At 37.6% G+C, this 20,677-nt stretch overlaps 3 protein-coding genes across 6 annotated transcripts; 2 read left to right on the top strand and 1 right to left on the bottom strand.

The window, feature by feature from the left end:
- Positions 1-1,701: 1,701 nt before the first annotated feature.
- LOC103943580 (cytochrome c oxidase assembly factor 4 homolog, mitochondrial) lies at positions 1,702-2,418 on the bottom strand. Its single transcript, XM_009353890.3, has 3 exons — positions 2,090-2,418; positions 1,949-1,994; positions 1,702-1,846 (listed from the first exon to the last, which is right to left on the bottom strand). The coding sequence occupies exons 1-3, from the start codon at positions 2,231-2,233 to the stop codon at positions 1,803-1,805; spliced, it is 234 nt and encodes a 77-aa protein (XP_009352165.2). The 5' UTR covers positions 2,234-2,418; the 3' UTR covers positions 1,702-1,802.
- A 1,740-nt stretch (positions 2,419-4,158) lies between these two features.
- On the top strand, positions 4,159-8,406 carry LOC103943579 (putative E3 ubiquitin-protein ligase RF4). 2 transcript variants are annotated; one of them, XM_009353887.3, is made up of 3 exons: positions 4,159-4,315; positions 4,886-7,137; positions 7,633-8,406. In XM_009353887.3, the coding sequence occupies exons 2-3, from the start codon at positions 4,891-4,893 to the stop codon at positions 8,173-8,175; spliced, it is 2,790 nt and encodes a 929-aa protein (XP_009352162.2). In that variant the 5' UTR covers positions 4,159-4,315; positions 4,886-4,890; the 3' UTR covers positions 8,176-8,406. The 2 variants fall into 2 exon arrangements, with proteins under 2 accessions (XP_009352162.2, XP_009352164.3); XM_009353889.3 differs by having other exon boundaries at positions 7,589-7,725.
- Positions 8,407-12,047: 3,641 nt separating this feature from the next.
- Positions 12,048-18,649, top strand: LOC103943578 (pyruvate, phosphate dikinase, chloroplastic-like). Of its 3 annotated transcripts, none has more exons than XR_007253566.1 (21): positions 12,048-12,190; positions 12,495-12,795; positions 13,181-13,237; positions 13,510-13,743; positions 13,908-14,045; positions 14,192-14,354; positions 14,451-14,686; positions 14,789-14,917; positions 15,027-15,206; positions 15,335-15,472; positions 15,563-15,727; positions 15,822-15,983; positions 16,066-16,155; positions 16,322-16,460; positions 16,631-16,808; positions 17,208-17,337; positions 17,480-17,608; positions 17,689-17,826; positions 17,949-18,090; positions 18,180-18,271; positions 18,359-18,376. XR_007253566.1 is itself a non-coding variant. In XM_009353886.3 (21 exons), exons 2-21 carry the CDS (start codon positions 12,508-12,510, stop codon positions 18,399-18,401), a joined length of 2,907 nt encoding a protein of 968 aa, XP_009352161.2. In that variant the 5' UTR covers positions 12,048-12,190; positions 12,495-12,507; the 3' UTR covers positions 18,402-18,649. The 3 variants fall into 3 exon arrangements, 2 of the variants coding, with proteins under 2 accessions (XP_009352161.2, XP_048427556.1); XM_009353886.3 differs by having other exon boundaries at positions 17,949-18,026; positions 18,359-18,649; XM_048571599.1 differs by lacking the exon at positions 12,048-12,190 and having other exon boundaries at positions 12,220-12,795; positions 17,949-18,026; positions 18,359-18,649.
- The last annotated feature ends 2,028 nt before the right edge of the window (positions 18,650-20,677 follow it).

The following is a 20,677-nucleotide window of genomic DNA, read 5'->3' as shown; positions in this document are numbered from 1 at the left end:
GTCGTGAACTGTGGCGCGTGTACTCCACGCGCCAGCTATGTGCAGCTGGGTTGGATGGTGTTTGGGCCTAGGTTCTTGGGCTTAGGTCCAAAAGGTCTGATCTTCGATTTGGTGGCCTGGGCTTCAAAGCCGAGGCCAAGGGTTATAGGGTTTAAAGTTCAACGGGCTGAAGCCCTTAAGTTTTGGGCCAAGGGTTTAGCAGGCCAATAGCTCAAGTTGGCACTGCCCCAAGGGCCAGTCTATGTGGGTTTGGGCTTAAAGGCCTTTTCCTCTCCAGGAAAGAAGGCCGGAGCCTTCCGAGCTCTAGTCGCCATCAACACTCATCCCTAGGCTATAAACTAGGTACCGAAATGAAGTTAGAGACGAGAGGGAGTGATTAGGTACCTTTGATTTGTGCTTAATTCTTTATAGTTTGATGAAGAGTTGGTGGTTTATCGTGCTTGATTCTTCTTGTGACAAAAAGTAAATTTTAGTAATGGTCCCTTAATTTTAACTCAATTGAATCAATGGTCCCTCAACTAAAAATCCATTACTATTAGTCCTTCAACTCATCAAAACGTGCAGCTATGATCCCTCAACTAAAATCTATTATCATTGGTCCCTCAACTTTAATTCAACTAGAGAAATAATTCCTTAGCTTTTAACCTAATTGGAGTAATGGTCCATCAACTTTAACCCAATTATAGCAATGATCCTTCTATTTTACAAAATTATGACGAAGTTGACAAAAATGACCATAACTACACGTTTTCATGAGTTAAGAGACTCCAATTGTAGCAATGGTCATTTCAACATAATTCATTTGACAAAATTAACGAAAATGACCATAGCTACACATTTTAATGAGTTGAGGGACACCTACCCAGTACTAGTGAAAGTGTCGAGTTATTGTTCAATTCTTGTTTACATAGAGCTTTCTCGCAACTTTATATCTTCTTTCTACTTTGAAAATGAGCAGTTTCGAACACTACCCTTTTATGTGTTTATTGTGACAATAATGGTGTCCAAGACTCTTGGACAAAAATTCTAAGTCATCATAATGAATAAACAACAACAAAAAAGCCTTTTCCCACTAAGTGGGGTTGGCTAGATGAATTCTAGAACGCAATTGCGCTCAGTTTTGTGTCACGTCTTCTGTTCGATCCAAATACTCTAAGTTTTTTCTTAGAGTCTCTTCCAAAGTCCTTCTAGGTCTTCGTCTATTTCTTCAGTCATGAACCTCTGTCCCGTAATCGCATCTTCTAACCAGATCGTCAGTAAGTCTTCGTTTCACATGTCCAAACCACCGTAACCGATTTTCTCTCATCTTTCATTCAATTTCGATTACTCCTACTTTACCTCTGATATTCTCATTCCTAATCTTATCCTTTCTCGTGTGCCCACATATTCAATAAAGTATTATCATCTCCGCTACACTCATTTTATGTACATGTTATGTTTCACCACCCAACATTCTGTGCCATAAAACATTGTCGGTCTTATTGTCATCCTATAAATTTTCCTTTGACCTTCAGTGACATACGACAGTCACACAACACGCCGGATGCACTCTTCTACTTCATCCATCTAGCTTATATTATATAGTTGAGGTCCCCATCCAACTCCCCGTTCTTTTGCAAAATAGATTCTAAGTAGCGAAAACAATCGATCTTTGGTACTCCGTAATGAATAAACGATAGAACAAATTGTATGCAAAGACAATCAAGAAATGGTAACAATTTCATTTATAAATCTAGTCAAAAGTTGATACAAATTGGGAAATCTCGATTGCAGCTCATCTTTTGCTATCCCACTTTCCTCTGTCATTTCTTCCTCCTCTCATTGCAAGCCTTCAAGGCCTGAACTTCTGATCAAAATGTTGTTCACGCAAAATTAAAACAGGAAATTCACAGTTACTGGAAAATGAAATTGAGAAATGAATTGCAAATTAGGAACCCAAATTACGTACCTGGTTGACAAGATTTCCAATTCCTGTCAGTCTTGACAAGGCAATCCTGCAAACCACAGACCGAATTCGGGTTCTCCGTGATTTGGGGTTTAGGGTTTTAGAATTTTAGAATCTAATAAAATTGGGGAAAATAGTTGTTACCTGTAAGGAGAGGTAGAGAACAGAGCATTGGTTGAGCTGTTTTACATTCTCGTCGTCGTCTTCTACGCCTGCGTGGAGAGGTGGTGGTTGCGGCGGTGACGGGTTGCCTTCTTTTGGAATCGGGTGGGACTGGGAATGGTCCATTTTTGGAATTCGGAGAAATTAGGGTTTGGATTTGGAATTTGGTGGAATTGGGGGGTTACGGCTGTCTGATGAGGCAGTAGGGTTTAGGGTTTTAGGGAAATTGAGTTACATAGCGTGTCCGGAGAACACAAACAAGCATTTTTCCAGTCCCAAAACTAACCTGGCCAAACGACAGCGTTTAGATTGAGGCAATTTTTTGGGGGACAAAAAATATAAAGAAAAAGAAGTTGTTTGGAACGTGGTTGTTTTGGCTAAATAATTTATTTTAGTATTACGATTAAGTGAGTGTTGATAACCTTCTCATTTTAACTCATTACACATGTATTATATTAGTATGCAAAATTAATTTTAATTTTAAGTGCTAATAGAAAACACGTGACATAAAAAGAAGTGAAAAAATTGGTAGCATTTTTCTTACGACTAAATGGTTTACATTGCTGTTTTTTTTTTTTTAAATGGACCAAGCCATTTTATAAAACACATGAGAGGCAACCATGGCATCCATCGGATGGTCACAATGTGATTTCCTATTGCTTGAGGGCCAAGTCAAGCGACCATCCATATCTCTCTATGCGTCCATTAAAGGAAATCGAACTAGAGTTTAAAGCGACAAGAGCACTATTCTAGTCGCCCAACTCACTTGTGATCGTAGTCTTATAGATTAATTAGTCACCAAGTTTTAAAATGTCTATTTGACTAAACGAAAATACTAAGATATTATTAAATGAGAAATTAATAAATATTGGTCAATCAAAACGAGCTAACTAGTAAGGTGGAAGTTAGTTGTTTTGCTTCACATAGGGCCCAATGTGGCCTAACCTCTATTAAGTTCCAAACCAAACGAACCAGAACGATATGGTCCCTTCTCGCTTTCTTATATATTCCTATTTTTCATTTTATAAGCCGAGAAAAAAAAAATTAAACTTGAGGCCTTGGACTTAAAATTAAATAATTGTTTTTATTTGAATGATATACACTATTTTTAATTTGGATATATGTCCATTTAGAAGTTACATTTCCTCACATTGTTGAAGTTTTGTGCTTTACAAAAACATATATATAATTTCTTAACTTAATTTCTTTTTTTTTTAATACAAAATTTCTTTAAAATGTATCAAATAATTCAAAATACGATAACAATACGATAACATTCCTTTGAAAAACCAAACAGAAGAATAACTTGAAAGGAAAAAATTGGAAAATGACGATAACTTTTATATAATCATTCAAAATTGATTAAACTACTTGTTAAAAGAGGAAATATAAAATAGAACATTAAAAATAAGCTGGTTGGGATGAGACAAATTATAGCACGCGACACACATGATTACATATACTGATATACAATGCATATCCGTAATATATACGCATAATGAACAAAGGTGAGTAGACAAATAAACAAATAAAAAGGGGTAAAGTGTAATGTATTCCACAAGGTGCATGGACATAACTTGTACATTGCTAAATGATCACGCTATAGGGGAAAACTCCCTCACCTAGTGTAAAAATCAAATATAAATCATGTAAATAAACAAGTTCTGTGTTATATGATGTGATAAAGGACCGATTAAACTTTCAAATAATTCAAAATTGCCTTCATTTTAAAAATATATATTCAAAGCATATCTACATCATTTAAAGAGATACATATTTAAAAAAGTATGTTAACAAAACGCTCCGAAACACCGGTCAAGGGGCTAGTTGTGAAGTAATTCATCTACTTGGGTTGGTGGCTAATTTTTCTTAACTATAATTAGTACAAAAATGAAAATTCATCAAACCTTGGGTTTTTTTTTTTTTTTCTTTCTTTCTTTTTTTGTCGTTGAAAACATTGGTTAATTGGTCTGGTCATGACAAAAAATAATAAAAAATAAAAAAACAAATAAAAAAAAATATGAAATTTACCGCAACGAAACTTTTGAGAGAGACGGACGTTCAAAGCTCTCTTATTTCTCTTTAAGCTAATAATTAGGAAAATAAGAAGAAAAAAAAAAAAAAGCAACTATGAATTCTCCTTGTGATTCTATGGTGTTCTGAGACTGGTTTCTACCTTTGATTGCTCGAACAATTAGCTCAAATCGGGTGCGTCTCGATCGTACATGTCTTCTGATTAATCACCACAAATTCTTGTATTTGTATTGGGGATCTTTAACTTTCATGAACACCAGATTCTGCATTTTATTTTTTGCTCTGATTCTTCTATTTTGATCTAATTTTCCTGATTTTATTTTTGAGATTGTATGGAGTTTCACATTGATAGATCATAATTTTCATCTAAATTCAACTGGGTTTCTTGCAAACGGATTGATTGTTCAGTTTTTTCTTCTGGGTAGTCTTTTTTTTTTCTCTCTCTGATTGATGTGTTCTTGTTGATTTTGGTTCTGGGATGTTAAAAATCGTTAATTTTAATACTGGGATTTAGCTTTTAGTAATCTGGGTTTATTTGGGTTGTTTAGATTGATCAGTTGGTGATGTTGTGAGCTGGATTTTTTTATTGATTGCAGCTACGAATGTTGATTTCAGTAGTTTGTTGTTTGATGGATTTTTTATGGAATTGATGAATTTGGTGTTTTGGTATTGCTTTAAGAACTGATAGATAGAACTGGATGCGTATATGGATTGAATGTATTGAGATTAGATTGTTTTGTGCAGCTGAAATGGCATCAATGGTGGCCAAGGGCAGTAGTAGTTGCACCACCCAAGTCTCTTCCTCAATAGCTGTTCAAGAAAAGGGAAGTAGGAATAAGAGGAAGTTCCGGGCTGATCCGCCTTTAGGTGACCCGAATAAAATTATTCCTTTATCTCAGGCTGAATGCACAAGCTATGAGTTTTCAGCTGAAAAATTCGAAATCAGACAGAGTCATGGACAAATTGGTGTCGGTGACCTGTGCAGTGTTAATCAAGACCATTCTGATGGGTTGAAATTCGACCTTGGATTGTCTAGTGCTGTTGTACCATCCGAGGGTAGCCCAAGCCGGCCCAGAGAGGAACTAGAGGCAGATGAGTTTCAGGATGCCGATTGGAGTGACCTCACAGAAACCCAACTTGAAGAGCTTGTTCTAAGCAATTTGGACATGATTTTCAAAAGTGCAATAAAAAAGATTGTTGCTTGCGGTTACACTGAAGAAGTTGCTGCGAAGGCTGTTTTGCGGTCTGGTCTTTGTTATGGGTGTAAAGACACCGTGTCTAATATAGTGGATAATACTTTAGTTTATCTAAGAAGTGGCCAAGAAATTGATCCTTCGAGGGATCACTGTTTTGAAGATCTACAGCAGCTGGAGAAGTACATATTGGCAGAACTGGTTTGTGTTCTTAGAGAGGTTAGGCCTTTTTTCAGCACTGGTGATGCAATGTGGTGCTTGTTGATTTGTGACATGAATGTCTCTCATGCTTGTGCAATGGATGGTGATCCCTTGAATAGTTTCATTAGTGATGGAGCTTCAAATGGAAGTTCCTCCGTCCCGAATCAACCCCAGTCAAAAACAGAAACCAAAAGTTCGGAATTGAATCTTCTGAATCCTTCCAAGCCAGTTCCTTCAGTTCCTGGTTCTCATAGTTCACAGTCTGAGACACCTACGATTGCAGGTGGGGTTTCAAACATAGCTAAACTGAAAAATTCCCTTGTTCGTAGTGTATCATTGTCTGAGAAAGAGGGTGCACAGTCCACATCTGAGAATGGGGATAAATCTTTTGGTGCATCTGGAACATTTCAATCTCCTGTGGTAGAGGAAAAGCTTTTAAGTAGTCGAAAGCTTCATTCTGTTACCACCAAGAGAGAATACATGCTTCGGCACAAGTCACTTCACTTGGAAAAAAGTTACCGGACTTATGGATGTAAAGGGTCTTCAAGAACAGGGAAGCTGAGTGGTTTGGGTGGTTTAATCTTGGATAAGAAACTAAAATCTGTGTCAGACTCTACCGCTGTTAATTTGAAGAATGCTTCCTTGAAGATAAGCAAGGCTATGGGAGTTGATGTGCCTCAAGAAAGTGGAAACAATAATCTTTCTGCCAATGCCGGGCCGTCTTCCCCTAGAGCATTTAACCTGGATGTTGAAAATACTGCTTCTGTTTTGCCTAAGAACAGTGTCCCGTCCATGTTACCTGCTGTTTGTGAAACGGCATTACCTGCTGTCGGTACTTCAACTGCATTACCTTCTGTCAATACTTCAACGGCATTACCTGTAGTCAATACTGCAGCTGCATTACCTTCAGCAAATACTACGCCTGCATTATCAGTTGCTGATACTGAGCTTTCCCTTTCTCTGCATCCAAAAAGCATTTCCAATCCAGTTCCTATTAGCTGTCACTCTGATGCAACTAATTCTGTTTTTGCTGGGATACCGTATGATAAATCCTTGGGGCAGTGGGTCCCCCGGGACAAGAAAGATGAAATGATTTTAAAGTTGGTTCCGAGGGCACGGGACTTGCAAAATCAGCTCCAAGAGTGGACAGAGTGGGCAAATCAGAAGGTTATGCAGGCTGCGCGTAGATTGAGTAAGGACAAGGCTGAACTTAAGTCATTGAGGCAAGAGAAAGAAGAAGTTGAGCGGCTGAAGAAAGAGAAGCAAACGCTGGAAGAAAACACCATGAAGAAGCTTTCTGAGATGGAAAACGCTCTCTGCAAGGCTAGTAGCCAGGTTGAACGGGCAAATTCTTCCGTCCGGAGGCTTGAGGTGGAGAATGCTGCCTTGAGGCAGGATATGGAGGCTGCGAAAGTACGTGCTGCAGAGTCTGCTGCAAGCTGTCAGGAGGTATCTAAAAGGGAGAAGAAGACACTGATGAAGTTTCAGTCATGGGAGAAGCAGAAAACCATGTTCAGTGAAGAACTTGCGACTGAAAAACGCAAGTTAAAACTGCTGCTACAGGAACTAGAACAAGCAAAAGATCTCCAGGAACAATTGGAGGTACGTTCTAAATACTTGATTTCCAAGTACTCCAAATTGGCAATTCATGCATGTGAAATTGTGAATTTATTTGGTTTGAGGTATTTGCACGTCTTATAACATGCTACTTCTTTGGGATGACAGATTATGAAATCGTTTGGAATATAAGTGGTACTTGTGCATGTTTTGTAATGAAGATGGTTTAGTCTTGTCATTTGCTTGCTATATATTTGCTCTCTCATTTTGGAGTTTATCATTATCTTATATTAGCACACATGCATGTACATGTGCAAACACACATTTTGTAACTTGAAAATCAGTCTCACATTGGAAGATATAAATTAGACGAGGGGATTGATGGACCGATGGTGTGAACTTTGAGAAACGGCATGTAACGGTGTTGTACAGCTCATTTTGATGAAAACTTGAAAATGTTGTGTTGTTGGTTTTACTCTATTTTCTTTCTGAATAGGTTTAATTCTGAGCTTCGTCTCACAAAGGTCAAGTATGTCGCAGGCTAGATGGCAACAGGAAGAAAAATCAAAGGCAGAAGTACTTGAGCAGGTCAGTTCGATAAAAAAAGAACGGGAACAGATAGAGGCTTCAACAAAATCCAAGGAGGATATGATTAAACTGAAAGCAGAAAACAATCTGCAGAAGTACAAAGATGATATTCAGAAACTCGAAAAAGAAATCTCTCAATTGAGACACAAGAGTGATTCTTCAAAAATTGCTGCGCTGCGGAGGGGCATTGATGGGAGCTACGCCAGCAAAGTAACAGACATCGAAAATGGCCTGGATCACAAGGGGTCCCGGATGCCATACATCTCGGAAGTAGTGAAGGATATTCAAGACTACTCTGAGACAGGAGGGGTGAAACGTGAACGGGAGTGTGTGATGTGCCTTTCTGAGGAGATGTCCGTTGTCTTCCTCCCGTGTGCCCATCAAGTGGTTTGTAGAACATGCAATGAGCTCCACGAGAAACAGGGCATGAAGGATTGCCCGTCTTGTAGGAGCGTGATACAGTGGCGAATTTCTGTACGTTATGCTCGTTCTTAAAAAAGTCCATAGAATCTGAGTGGAGTGTCCTGAATAAAGATTTGTGGGACTCGTATAAACTGAATAAATGCGTTTGGATCACTCCGTCGAGGAGTTTTTGACAGTTAAAATTTGCCTTGTATTCTGAGGTTTGATCATCTGGGAGGTTTGATCCTCTGTGTGGTTTGATAAGTTTTCACATCATTGTACTAATTTGAAATTTATAGAGGGCTATGAGTTGTTAGCTCTAAATTTTGTTCCCACATTGTGAATAAGTTTTAAATCATTCAAAAAACAAACGTTGTATGAAACCCAAAAAGAACGTTGGTAACTGTAGTTACATTTACAAAAACTTGAGATATTATTGCGGAAAGTGATTTTCGCACACATTTGACCTTCTGCGTGTTTATGCTTTAATTCTCATTTCATTTTATTCAATTTAACGTCTAATAGAAAAAGAGGGAAGCGCATGAAACACTAACCATTCTTTTCGATAGTCATAGGGTTGAATCCAAACACGACATAACTATAAATGGGTCGGCAGACCAAAAACATGAACACAACACTTGGCGGACAAAGAACATGAACACGACACAACCCATTCACACAGATTGTCACACTTGCTATATCATGAAGCAAGCATGCCTCTTTTTTCTATTTTGTTTTTTCTTTGTAATTTTAATCATCAAGATTTTAAATTGGGAGGAGAGTGTCATGTATGTGAGAATAAAGTCCTAAAAAGCGTTAGGCGCTAGTTGGGCGGTAGGTAGAAGCTTAGCGCTTAGCTGTCTAGGCAGGGTTTAGGCGGTTTTTCTAATTTTAATTATGTTTATTATAAATGTCCTCTTATACTTAAAAAAAAATACATAATTGTATTGAATACATAAATAGAAAAATAAAATTACATATAAATTATAAAGTATTTGAACATATTAAAAACATTGGGAACAAGCATATAATGAGTGTTCATCTATGTCACATCCCAACTCGGGTCCCCACCACATCCCGGGCTTGACTTTGTCGTAGCATGATATTGTCCACTTTGGGCCCCGACCGCACCCTCACGGTTTTGGTTTTGGGAACTCACACGTAACTTCCCAGTGCGTCTTCCATCATGGGATTGCTCTCGCATGCTACTCGCTTAACTTCGGAGTTCCTATGGAACCCAAAGCCAGTAAGCTCCCAAAAGGCCTCGTGCTAGTAGAGATGAGAATATACATATAAGGCTTATAGGATCCACCCCTTAGGGGTCCAACGTCCTCGTCGGCACACTTCTGACCAAGGCGCGATGTGGGATGTTGCAATCCATCCCCTTAGGGGCCGGAAGACATCCTCGTCGACACACTTCCGGCCAGGGATTGGTTCTGATACCAAATTGTCACATCCCGACCCAGGCCCCCACCACATCCTGGGCTCGACTATGTCATAGCACGATATTGTTCGTTTTGGGCCCCGACCACGCCTTCACGGTTTTGTTTCTGGGAACTCACACGAGAACTTCCCAGTGGGTCACCCATCATGGGATTGCTCTCGCACGTTACTCGCTTAACTTCGAAGTTCCTACGGAACCCGAAGCCAATGAGCTTCCAAAAGGCCTCGTGCTAGGTAGAGATGAGAATATACATATAAGGCTTATAGGATCCACTCCCCTGGGCGATGTGGAATATTACAATCTAAGTATTCAATAAGCCTCTTACAATTTATTGAGAAAGTATAATGCAAAATAAATGTTATCTATTTTATGTTTAAGTGAGAGTTGTGACTGAGGCGCGGGCCTAAGCAGGTCTGAAGGGATCTAAATGGGCTAGGCGGGCGCTAAATAAGTCTAAACATCATTTTTAAATTTTTAAGGGGGGTTTTGATATAGATGCCTAGGTTTTAAAATTTTGAAATTAAACATTTATACCTTTTAGAGTTTTGATTAAACATCTTCCTACAATTTAGGTGCCAAATGGATTAGAAGTAGCCTTTTTTATAATTTAAATTACCCAACTTGCCATTATATAAATATACCTTTTAATTCCTAGATAATACATCAAAACTCCTAAAATCTTGTTGATAAATATTGTAGAATTTAATTCCAATAAAAAGTCTTTCAAAATACACATAAATGTGACTTGCCATTATATTTAATATACCTTTTAATTTTCTTAGATAATCTCTCAAAACTCCTTAGATCTTGTAGATAAATATTGTAGTATTCAATTTTAGTAAAAAGTCTTTCAAATTACACATGAAATGTTGATTTCTTCTTGGTACATATTTGATACGTTACTTAATATATCTTCTTGGTTCATATTTGGTATGTTTGTTTTATTTTTTGTATGTATTTGGTACGTTTGTATTTATTTAAAAAAAAACATATTTGGTACATATATTTCCTCTTGATTAAACATATATTTCTCCTTGTTACATATTTGGTACGTTACTTTATATATCTTCTTGGTACATATTTGGTACATTCATTTTTTTTCTGTATGTATTTGGTACATTTATATATTATTTTGGTACATTTATATTTATTTAAAAAAACATATTTGGCACGTTACTTTATATATCTTCTTGGTACGTATTCGGTACGTTTAAATATATTATCTGAACACACTAACCTTAAAACCTCCGAAAATAGAGAATACGTCTAATTATCTCACATGATATCAATATAAAATAGTGAAAACAATCACTAATTGAAATGGATAAGTCCATTCAAAATTTAAAAATGAGGATCATAGAATTCTAACATGGGAGAAGAAACCAAACGACTCAAACGTGGAAGAAGAAACTTGCTTCCTAAAAAAAAGGTCACGTACATAAATATATCAACCTAAAGGGATATATATGGAATTTAATAATTAACATTTTAAATTTAAAAACAAAATAATTACATGTAATCTAAATAAATATAAAAATGCTGACATGGTTATTGTTTAAGCGTCGTAATCAAATTTCAAAATAGAACTAATGTTTAATTTAAAGAGTATTAGAAAAATGCAGGGGATTTTAGTTTTCCCAATTTTTAAACGCTTGAAGATTACTTAAGGCAATGACCAATTGCTTAGCATTAGATTTTTTATTTGATAAAAAAAAAGAGAGAATTTTTTAGCAATGTGTGAGGATAATAAAAGAGAGAGCAGGATTCCATGGTGACGATTGTCCACCAGCGAACCACGTGGCATGAGTTCTATAGATTCAGGTTTTCTCCGGAGGCAGGGGGAGGGGACGGGCCCCACCGTAACGACCATTTTTGGTCAAAATTATATTGTAAGTTTTGAAATTGTAACAGCCTTGGATTCGAGTTTGCCAAAGTCTTCATCTGAGCGTCAACCATAATAACTGACTTTTACCTCCTTTTTTTATCTTTTCCTAAGCAACCTGAAATACCTAAAACACCCTCATATTTCTTCCTCTTCAAGATGTAAATCGAATGAAATGAAGAAAATCAACGGACAAAAATTAACAAGGGATGTGTGGATAGCACACTCCTTCATTTTATTTTTTTAGGCAGCATCATTGTATTATTTATTTATTTTAAATATAAAAAGTCTGTCAGCAGATAATCTCCCTTCTAATGAAGTTTCTGTACCACATAAGATGATATCATACTTTGGTGTTTAGGTCAAATGATACATTTTTATTTAAAATTTTATTATTATTAAGGAGAAGAAGATGATATGAAATAATTACAATAATTTAAATGACGAAGAGTTTTGAACTCAAGACTCATGATATCCGTTTTCAACTAATTGTAAACTAAAAAAAGCTCTTCATATTACTTTTTACAACAATATGATTGGTAGTCGATTATGTTCCAAATTTTTATTGGCGCATGAATTGTGAATGGGCAGTTTAAAAGCTGAGTTAGCGCTAAAATTTGGTCCACTCATGTCACTCATCACACCGGTTACAGACAAAACAAGGACAAAACAACCGCCATTTTTGCTTCTCTGAACAAGCTCTACACCTCAATATCTCTTTGCAACTTTTGCAAATAGAAACTGACCTCTTCTGATCAGAAAAGCACTTCTATCTTCAGCAGGTATGTGTATGTGCATATTTGATCAAATGATTTCGGGTTCTGTTTCACTCTTTAATCCTTAACAAATTATTTCTGCAAGCTGTTATCGGCACTCTAAAGTATCCACCGATCATGGATTGAGACAAGTGCTAATACGAGAGACGGAGGAGTGCATGATGATTATTTTTGCATTGCTAATAACAATTCATGTTCGAATTTTTTGAAGATTAATTTTTATTGCTGGGAAGTAAACTAGTACTGATCAGTTACAGATTTTAGTATGATCTATATCCATTGGTTATATTTACTTGGGTTTCTCAAGCAGAGAGAGTGTAAAAATGTTATCCACTCTGAAAGGCATGCTCATAAGGACACCACCTGAGGTTTATAGGCAGAGATTGTTGAAGGGAAAATATGTGGATCAATTTGATCTTGTTAGAGAAAACCCTTCCTTCCATGGCCTCAACTCGTTGGGTCGAGTTGGCCTCAAGCGCTGTCACCCGCAGCAGATGCAAATTGTAAACGGGATAATGAACCCAAACCCGAAGAAGAATGAGCCAGGACACATCGAAGCAAAAGCTGTTCTGTCCCCAGTTGCAGATAAGACTGCACCAACAACCAGAAAGGTACATATATTGCATCCTTTTATTCAAAAGATGAAAATACCGCGTCGGATTATTCTAATCCTTGCAAGATCTTGGATCTCTTCATCCCTTGCTAATTAGTTTTCAGTCTGATGATTTAGTTTTGACTTGGTGTTAGAATAGTTTGTGACGTTAGAAATTGTAAAGTCCCGCGTCGAAACCTGACAAAATTAAAATAGAGCTTATATTAAGTGGTTTCATTCAACTTCCACTAATAATTTCATCGAGGTCTTTTGTATAAAACCTCACAATATTCGGATTGCACTCTAAACTCATAACAATATCACGATCAATTTGACTGGCAATCTGAACTACGTACAAGCATTTTGTTCATGGTGCCTGAAAGGTTTCTGTTTTGTTTCTACAGCGAGTATTTACATTTGGAAAAGGAAAGAGTGAAGGCAACAGGGCAATGAAGTCATTGGTAAGTTTTACTTCACTCTCGACATGCTACCAGTACGAGAAATGAAAATTCTAGCATTTTAGTTTGGCCGATTTTGGATAAGGAGTTTTACTTATATCTCAATCGACCAGAAATTTGTGCTACATAACGGAATTGTTCACTTTGTAATTGTCCATTGATCTACATGTCCGATTTAGTCTTAAAAATTGTTCAATTTGTACTTGTCCATTGATCTACATGTTCGATTTAGTCATAGAATCTGAATGCTTGTTCATCATGCCCATGCATTGTAGTTGGGAGGGAAAGGTGCAAACCTGGCAGAAATGGCTAGCATTGGACTATCCGTCCCACCTGGACTTACTATTTCAACAGAAGCATGCCAAGAGTATCAGCTGAATGGCAAAGATTTACCACAAGGTTTGTGGGAGGAGATACTAGAGGGCTTGGAGAGTGTGCAGAAGGACATGGGTGCTATTCTCGGTGACCCTTCCAAGCCTCTCCTCCTCTCCGTTCGCTCTGGTGCTGCGGTAAGAGTTCTTTCAGTTGCAACAACAGCCGTAGTGGCATTAGCTCACAAGGGCACATATGGAGAAACACTAATGTAATTTTAACAATGACACATTCACTACAATCTGTTTAATAAGAATTAGTTCATGTCGTGCACCAACTGATTTTCACTCTATATACCTAGATTTCCATGCCTGGCATGATGGACACTGTCCTCAACCTTGGACTCAATGACAATGTGGTTGCTGGTTTGGCCGCGAAAAGTGGAGAGTGCTTTGCTTATGACTCGTACAGGCGTTTTCTAGACATGTTTGGAAATGTTGTAAGTGCTTTTATTGATGCATTTCATAATGTTCATGTGTCTAAATTACGATTGTTTTTTTTTTCTTTCAATTTTGGCATAATAAACTCAAGCTCATCTTTTCTGTTTCGAGATGTATTCTGAATTCACCCGTTTTACGTTTGAAGGTTATGGGAATTCCACACTCATCCTTTGAGGAGCAGTTGGAAAAACTAAAAGGTACAAAAGGAGTTGAGCTTGACACAGAGCTAACAGCCTCTGATCTTAAAGAGCTGGTAGAACAATACAAAAATGTCTATCTCGAAACCACCGGTGAAAAGTTCCCTTCAGGTACAAAGTAAAACGCCGTCAACTTCCTCATATTTTCCACTTTTCCCGTAGCACAACTCTGTATGTTTATGTCCTTGTCCGCTTGTATATCTGCAGATCCAAAACAACAGCTTCTCTTGGCTGTTAAAGCAGTTTTTGATTCTTGGGACAGCCAAAGAGCCAATAAATATCGGAGCATCAATCAGATAACGGATTTGAAGGGAACCGCGGTTAATATTCAATGCATGGTTTTCGGGAACATGGGAAATACTTCTGGCACAGGTGTTCTGTTCACTAGGAATCCAAGCACCGGTGAAAGGAAGCTTTATGGAGAATTTTTAATCAGTGCTCAGGTTTTTGATACCACTATACCAAAATTCTCTTACTAAGTCGATATAGTAGAGACTATTTTTCTTATAGTTTTGTGAGAGTAACTTAATAATGGAATTGAATAGGGAGAAGATGTAGTTGCCGGCATTAGGACGCCAGAAGACTTGGATACTATGAAAAATTGTATGCCAGGAGCTTACAAGGAGCTTGTAGAGAACTGTGAAATTCTAGAAAAACATTACAAAGATATGATGGTATGAGTAGTCATTTTTATAGATGATCTTCCTATCAGTATTACATTCACATTTTTCGGTTTGGGGAACACATGTTTTTGTAGAACTAAAACATGGGGTATGTTTGCAGGATATCGAGTTCACAGTCCAAGAAAATAGGTTGTGGATGTTACAATGTCGCAGTGGAAAGCGTACTGGTAAAGGTGCAGTGAAGATAGCCGTAGACATGGTGAATGAAGGGCTTGTAGATAAGCGCACTGCAATCAAGATGGTTGAACCACAGCACCTTGACCAACTTCTTCACCCACAGGTCAATTTGTAATTTGTAATGTGGCCTTAATATTGACAGGCCTGACATGCATATACGTTTATCAATGTATCCATGTATGAAGACATTCAGGACTTATGACTTCCTTTTGTATAATTTTGTCTGGTCAGTTTGAGAATCCAACTGCTTACAAAGACAAAGTGATCGCCACTGGATTGCCTGCATCTCCAGGAGCAGCTGTAGGGACAGTCGTGTTCAGTGCTGAGGATGCCGAAACATGGCATGCACAAGGAAAGAGTGTCATCTTGGTGAAAATTTATCCATGTTCATCTTATTCACTGTTAACCTTTTTCTGTTTCCTACACACTTCGATAACTGAATTGTACATATAACTTTAGGTAAGGACTGAAACTAGCCCCGAAGATGTTGGGGGTATGCATGCAGCTGCAGGGATCTTGACAGCTAGAGGAGGCATGACATCTCATGCAGCTGTTGTAGCCCGTGGGTGGGGCAAATGTTGTGTTTCTGGCTGCGCTGATATCCGAGTAAATGACGCTGAGAAGGTGGTTTCCACTGTTTTCTCTATATAAACATGATCTGTTGTAGTTAAGTCCACAGAGAAAATGGCATAATTTGGTTTGTTCATTGATGATACAGCTGGTTGTGATCGGGGATACAGTGGTCGAGGAAGGAGAATGGCTCTCACTCAATGGTTCCACTGGGGAAGTCATATTAGGAAAAGAGCCCCTTTCTCCTCCGGCTTTAAGTGGAGATTTGGAAACCTTCATGTCTTGGGCTGATAAAGTCAGGCGTCTCAAGGTACCATATTTTTGTGCATTGTGGTTTTCATTGTTACCACTAGTAATTACTCAGTAAAAATTGTGTGGTAATGCTATAACAGGTTATGGCAAACGCGGACACACCTGAAGATGCGCTAACAGCAAGAAATAACGGTGCGGAAGGGATTGGACTTTGCAGGACAGAGCACATGGTAACTAATTTTAGTTACTTAAAAGTGTTTGGCTGGATATCCGTAATGTTATATGGTCTGCTGCAAGTTCTATCAATGTTGTAGTTTTGATTCTTGTTATTTCGTGTTAACAAATCATGTCATGTTATAGAGCTCTTCTGATTTTGTCACGCTTTTTATCTTTCAGTTCTTTGCTTCGGATGATAGAATAAAGGCGGTAAGAAAAATGATCATGGCAGCTACAACTGAACAGAGGAAGGCGGCACTGGACCTCTTACTACCGTATCAAAGATTTGACTTTGAAGGAATTTTCCGGGCAATGGACGGTATTTTTCACAAATGTTGATTAAAAACTTTGAAATTTACTTGTATTTTTACCTCATGGACCAACTATAAAACAAAATTTCCAAGGATTGTTAGGCTCTAAGGCTATATGTTTTAAATTCCTTAGATTTGTAATTGTAGCTTATTTATCACATAATTTAACAAATTTCAGGTCTTCCAGTAACAATCCGCCTGTTAGACCCTCCACTTCATGAATTTCTTCCAGAAGGTGACTTAGAACAGATTGTCGGCGAACTAACTGCAGAGACTGGCATGACTGAGGATGAAGTTTTCTCGAGAATTGAGAAATTATCAGAAGTAAACCCCATGCTTGGTTTCCGCGGCTGCAGGTTTGGTGTCTCTTCAATCTTCACATTAGTTCTCCAGTCTAAAGATATACTCGAATTTGTTCACAGAAAAAAAAAAAAAAAATCTACTCAAATTTAAATATGTTCAGATAAAAGCTCTTGATGAGCTTAATTCACTTTGTTAATTAGCTTCATATGCATCATTACTTGTTTTATCCATTTCAGTTTATTTTCACTCACAAAACGTGTTTACCTATCACTTTGAATTCGTTATAAACATAGTCCGGAAATATGGCACAATTTTGATATTTCAGTGTCAGATGTTTCCGTTGCCGGAAGGCTAATATGCTTAATGTCATAAACTTTGAGTGAAGAAGTTCATAGGTGCACAAATATGATCTCTTTGTTATTGATGAAGGGTTTGTTTTGATGTTTCAAAAGGCTCGGGATATCATACCCAGAACTCAGCGAAATGCAGGCACGTGCAATCTTTCAAGCTGCAGTCTCAATGAGCAACCAGGGTGTCAAAGTTTTCCCTGAGATAATGGTTCCCCTTGTCGGAACACCTCAGGCACGATCCTGCAATTCTTGTTCCTCCTTTTCTCGTTTCTTGTTATTTACTTATGATACTAGATTCATAATTCATTCGTATGAATTTGTGAGAAATTGTGAAGTGATGGAAATTCAATCCTCAACGAAAATTTTCCTTTCAGGAACTAGGACATCAAATGAGGCTCATTCAGAGTGTCGCGGGACAAGTGTTCTTCGAGATGGATACCACCTTGAGTTATAAGGTTGGGACTATGATTGAGATCCCTAGAGCTGCTCTGGTTGCAGATGAGGTAAGGCTAAATTGATAGGATGACTTCATTATTTTCAACACATTATTCATCATCATTTTTTATTTTATCTACGATGATAGATTGCGAAGGAAGCTGAGTTCTTTTCTTTCGGGACCAATGATCTCACACAAATGACATTTGGCTACAGTAGAGATGATGTGGGCAAGTTTCTACCTATCTACCTTGCAAAAGGCCTTCTTCAAAGTGATCCATTTGAGGTTTGTCACGTTTTATGCAAGTCCGCGCAGGCTCATTGCAGTTGGGTTTTTCACCAGAATCATCTGGATAACAGAATGAAAAAAAATTTCGACTCTTAACAGTCAAAATGCACTGCTTTCAGGTCCTTGATCAAGGAGGTGTTGGGCAGCTCATCAAGATGGCCACTGAAAAGGGTCGCGCAGCTAGGCCTAGCTTAAAGGTAACTGGAAATGCGAAGATTTGGAACATACTATAACAAATTGGGATGTCAATTTATATCGATGGTGTGTCATACAGTCCCAAGATTTTATTTTTTATTTTATTTTTTCCTGTTCTTCTCTGATATTTTCGCTCGGTGATTATAAACTAACAGGTTGGAATATGCGGAGAGCATGGTGGGGAGCCTTCTTCTGTTGCATTTTTCGCGGAGGCCGGATTAGACTATGTTTCGTGTTCTCCGTTCAGGTTCGTTTTCTTTTTATCTTTCCTATTTAAGTTGCCTGGACTAATTTTATAACCAGATCAAATTCCTGATCGTAAATTCTTGTACAGGGTACCTATTGCTAGGCTAGCAGCAGCTCAAGTAGCTGTCTGAGAAAGATTGCATAACCGGCGACTCTGCACTTGTAAATATCTGCAGTTTATTTGTTGTTCATACAAATCCTCTATCATTATGTAGAAACCAAAATATAGGGGAAAATAACATATGTAATATACGTATATGTATATATATTTTTTTCATATTACTTTACAAGAACAGGAAAAAAACTAAATTAGGGAATGTGGATAATTCTTCGGCTTCGATGTTTTGGGAATAAATTCTGTGTAATATTAAACAGGGTATGACTTGGTGTAAATGTACAAGTTGCATGGGTAAAATGCTATTTAACTCCCTGAACTATTACCCCAGTTGAAATTGACATTCTAAATTATTTTTTTTGGTAAATTAACCCTATGAACTGTTTAAAATCAGCCAATTAACCTCTTGCCGTTAGGTTCCGTCCACCATCTGTCATTACACATTATTTTGTGTCCATATGTCATAAATTTATTGGTGGTTATAGTTGACAAGTAAGAATTGATGATGAAAAGATTAATTTGCCCTTGAATTTGACGAAATAGTGGATGAAATCTACTGATAAGGGGTTAATTGGCTAATTTTTCAGTTGGGGTGATAGTTCAAGAGGTCAAATAGCAGTTTACCCAAGTTGCATTCATGTGTTTGGATTGATCATATAGAGCAATCTACAGACGCTTAAAACTCAAGCATTGCTGCAGACTTAAACATCTCCCTAGAGGGCATGCATGAGATTCGAACAGATCAAACTTGAGCCAGAAGCAATATCTTCAGTAAATTAAAATAAACTTGGTGCAGAGAGGAGGACAATGGTAGTAATTATATGACGTGTTTGTTAGAAGGCCTCCTACACCACCAAAATTTGAAGCGCTTATAAGCAGAAAGCACTTCCTATAGAAGCAGATTGAAAGGACAAAAGGGGAAAACTAGGATTTTGATCATAATTTAGCTTGTCATTAAGCGTTCTGAATTTTCATTGACAGAGTGGTGCTTATCAAGGTTTTCATGTGTCTGCATTAGCTTGTCAGCAACCAATAGAAGTTTCAAAATTTTATCCTCTTAGCTTTAGCTTGTCATCAAATTATGTTTTTCCACTCTTAATTTTTCTTCAATTGTTATTTTTAATGTTCATATCTGCTAAGAATTTGAAGTTCCACGCCAAAAATTCCAAGCCTTTCAGCTAAGAATGCAATTCATAGTACATTTCCATCCACCGCTTCGGTTTCACTCCTTTAATCATATGTTTAATAAATAAGGGCCGGTGATTTGAACTTGGAACTTCTTCCAACTTAAAAGTTTAGTAATTTATGCAAATTGAACTAATAAGATAATTTGCGCCAGAATCATATTTTCAATAAATAACGGACGATATTTGATTCGAACTTGGAACTGCTTCCAACTTTTAAAAAAATATACGCAAATTGAACTAATAAGATAGTTTGCGTCAAATTCAAACCTATAAACATCAAAGTGAAGAGTACTCGAAATTATGATCAAAATCATAGTTTGCCTTTTTTTTTTTTTTGGGGTAAAAAAATAGAAAATCAGCAGAGTTTAGGGTTTTGAGTGAAAAATAAAAGAAAGTAATAAATTAACAAAACAAAAAAAAAAAAAGGATTATTTCTAAAATCAGCAAAAGTGTAAAATGGAGGGTAGAGTGCTATGCGGTGGTGCCCAACAACATAGCTAAGAGGCACAACGTGGGCAGGCTCGCCTGAAGTGCCACCTCCTTCAGCGCTCGGAGCTCATTTTGATCAGCCACCGAGACTTCAACGCCTTCAGCAGCCATGACTCCACCTCACACACACCTCCGCTTTTGCCACTTCTACTGCCTCCAAGACACTCGCCTCTTCCTCAAGGTGCTCCTCCTCCCTTCCATTCTTTGTCTAAATGCCATGTTCTTGAACAATGTCTAACACTTCCTCGAGCTTGTAGACCTGGCAGGCTTGCAGCACGTACGTTGAACCTATATCCATATCCCACATGGCATGAGCTCTTTGGTTTCAGATTTTCTCCGAGGGGGAGGAGGAGCCAGCGTCACCGTAACTCCTCTTTGGTCAGAAATTATATCACGGGAGTTTGCCAATTCTATAACCGGACATCGTCAGCAATAATAACACCTTTTTTCATTTAAAAAAAAGAAAAGAAAAGAATCTAATATTATAAATAAAAAATAACAAAAATACTCATATCCAAACGATAAGGACTGGTTTTGTCAACTTGACTCTAGATCCCCATTTTTGTCTCATGGTGAACTAAAAAAGCTCTTAATGCAGTTTCCAAACATTTAGGGT

This window comes from the organism of the source record quoted next, unplaced genomic scaffold (assembly GCF_019419815.1).
Source record: "Pyrus x bretschneideri cultivar Hongxiangsu unplaced genomic scaffold, Pyrus_bretschneideri_v1 Contig6, whole genome shotgun sequence".
Classification (NCBI taxonomy): domain Eukaryota; kingdom Viridiplantae; phylum Streptophyta; class Magnoliopsida; order Rosales; family Rosaceae; genus Pyrus; species Pyrus x bretschneideri.
The sequence above is the reverse complement of the archived record's forward strand: the minus strand, read 5'-3'. Positions and strand labels throughout refer to the sequence as shown.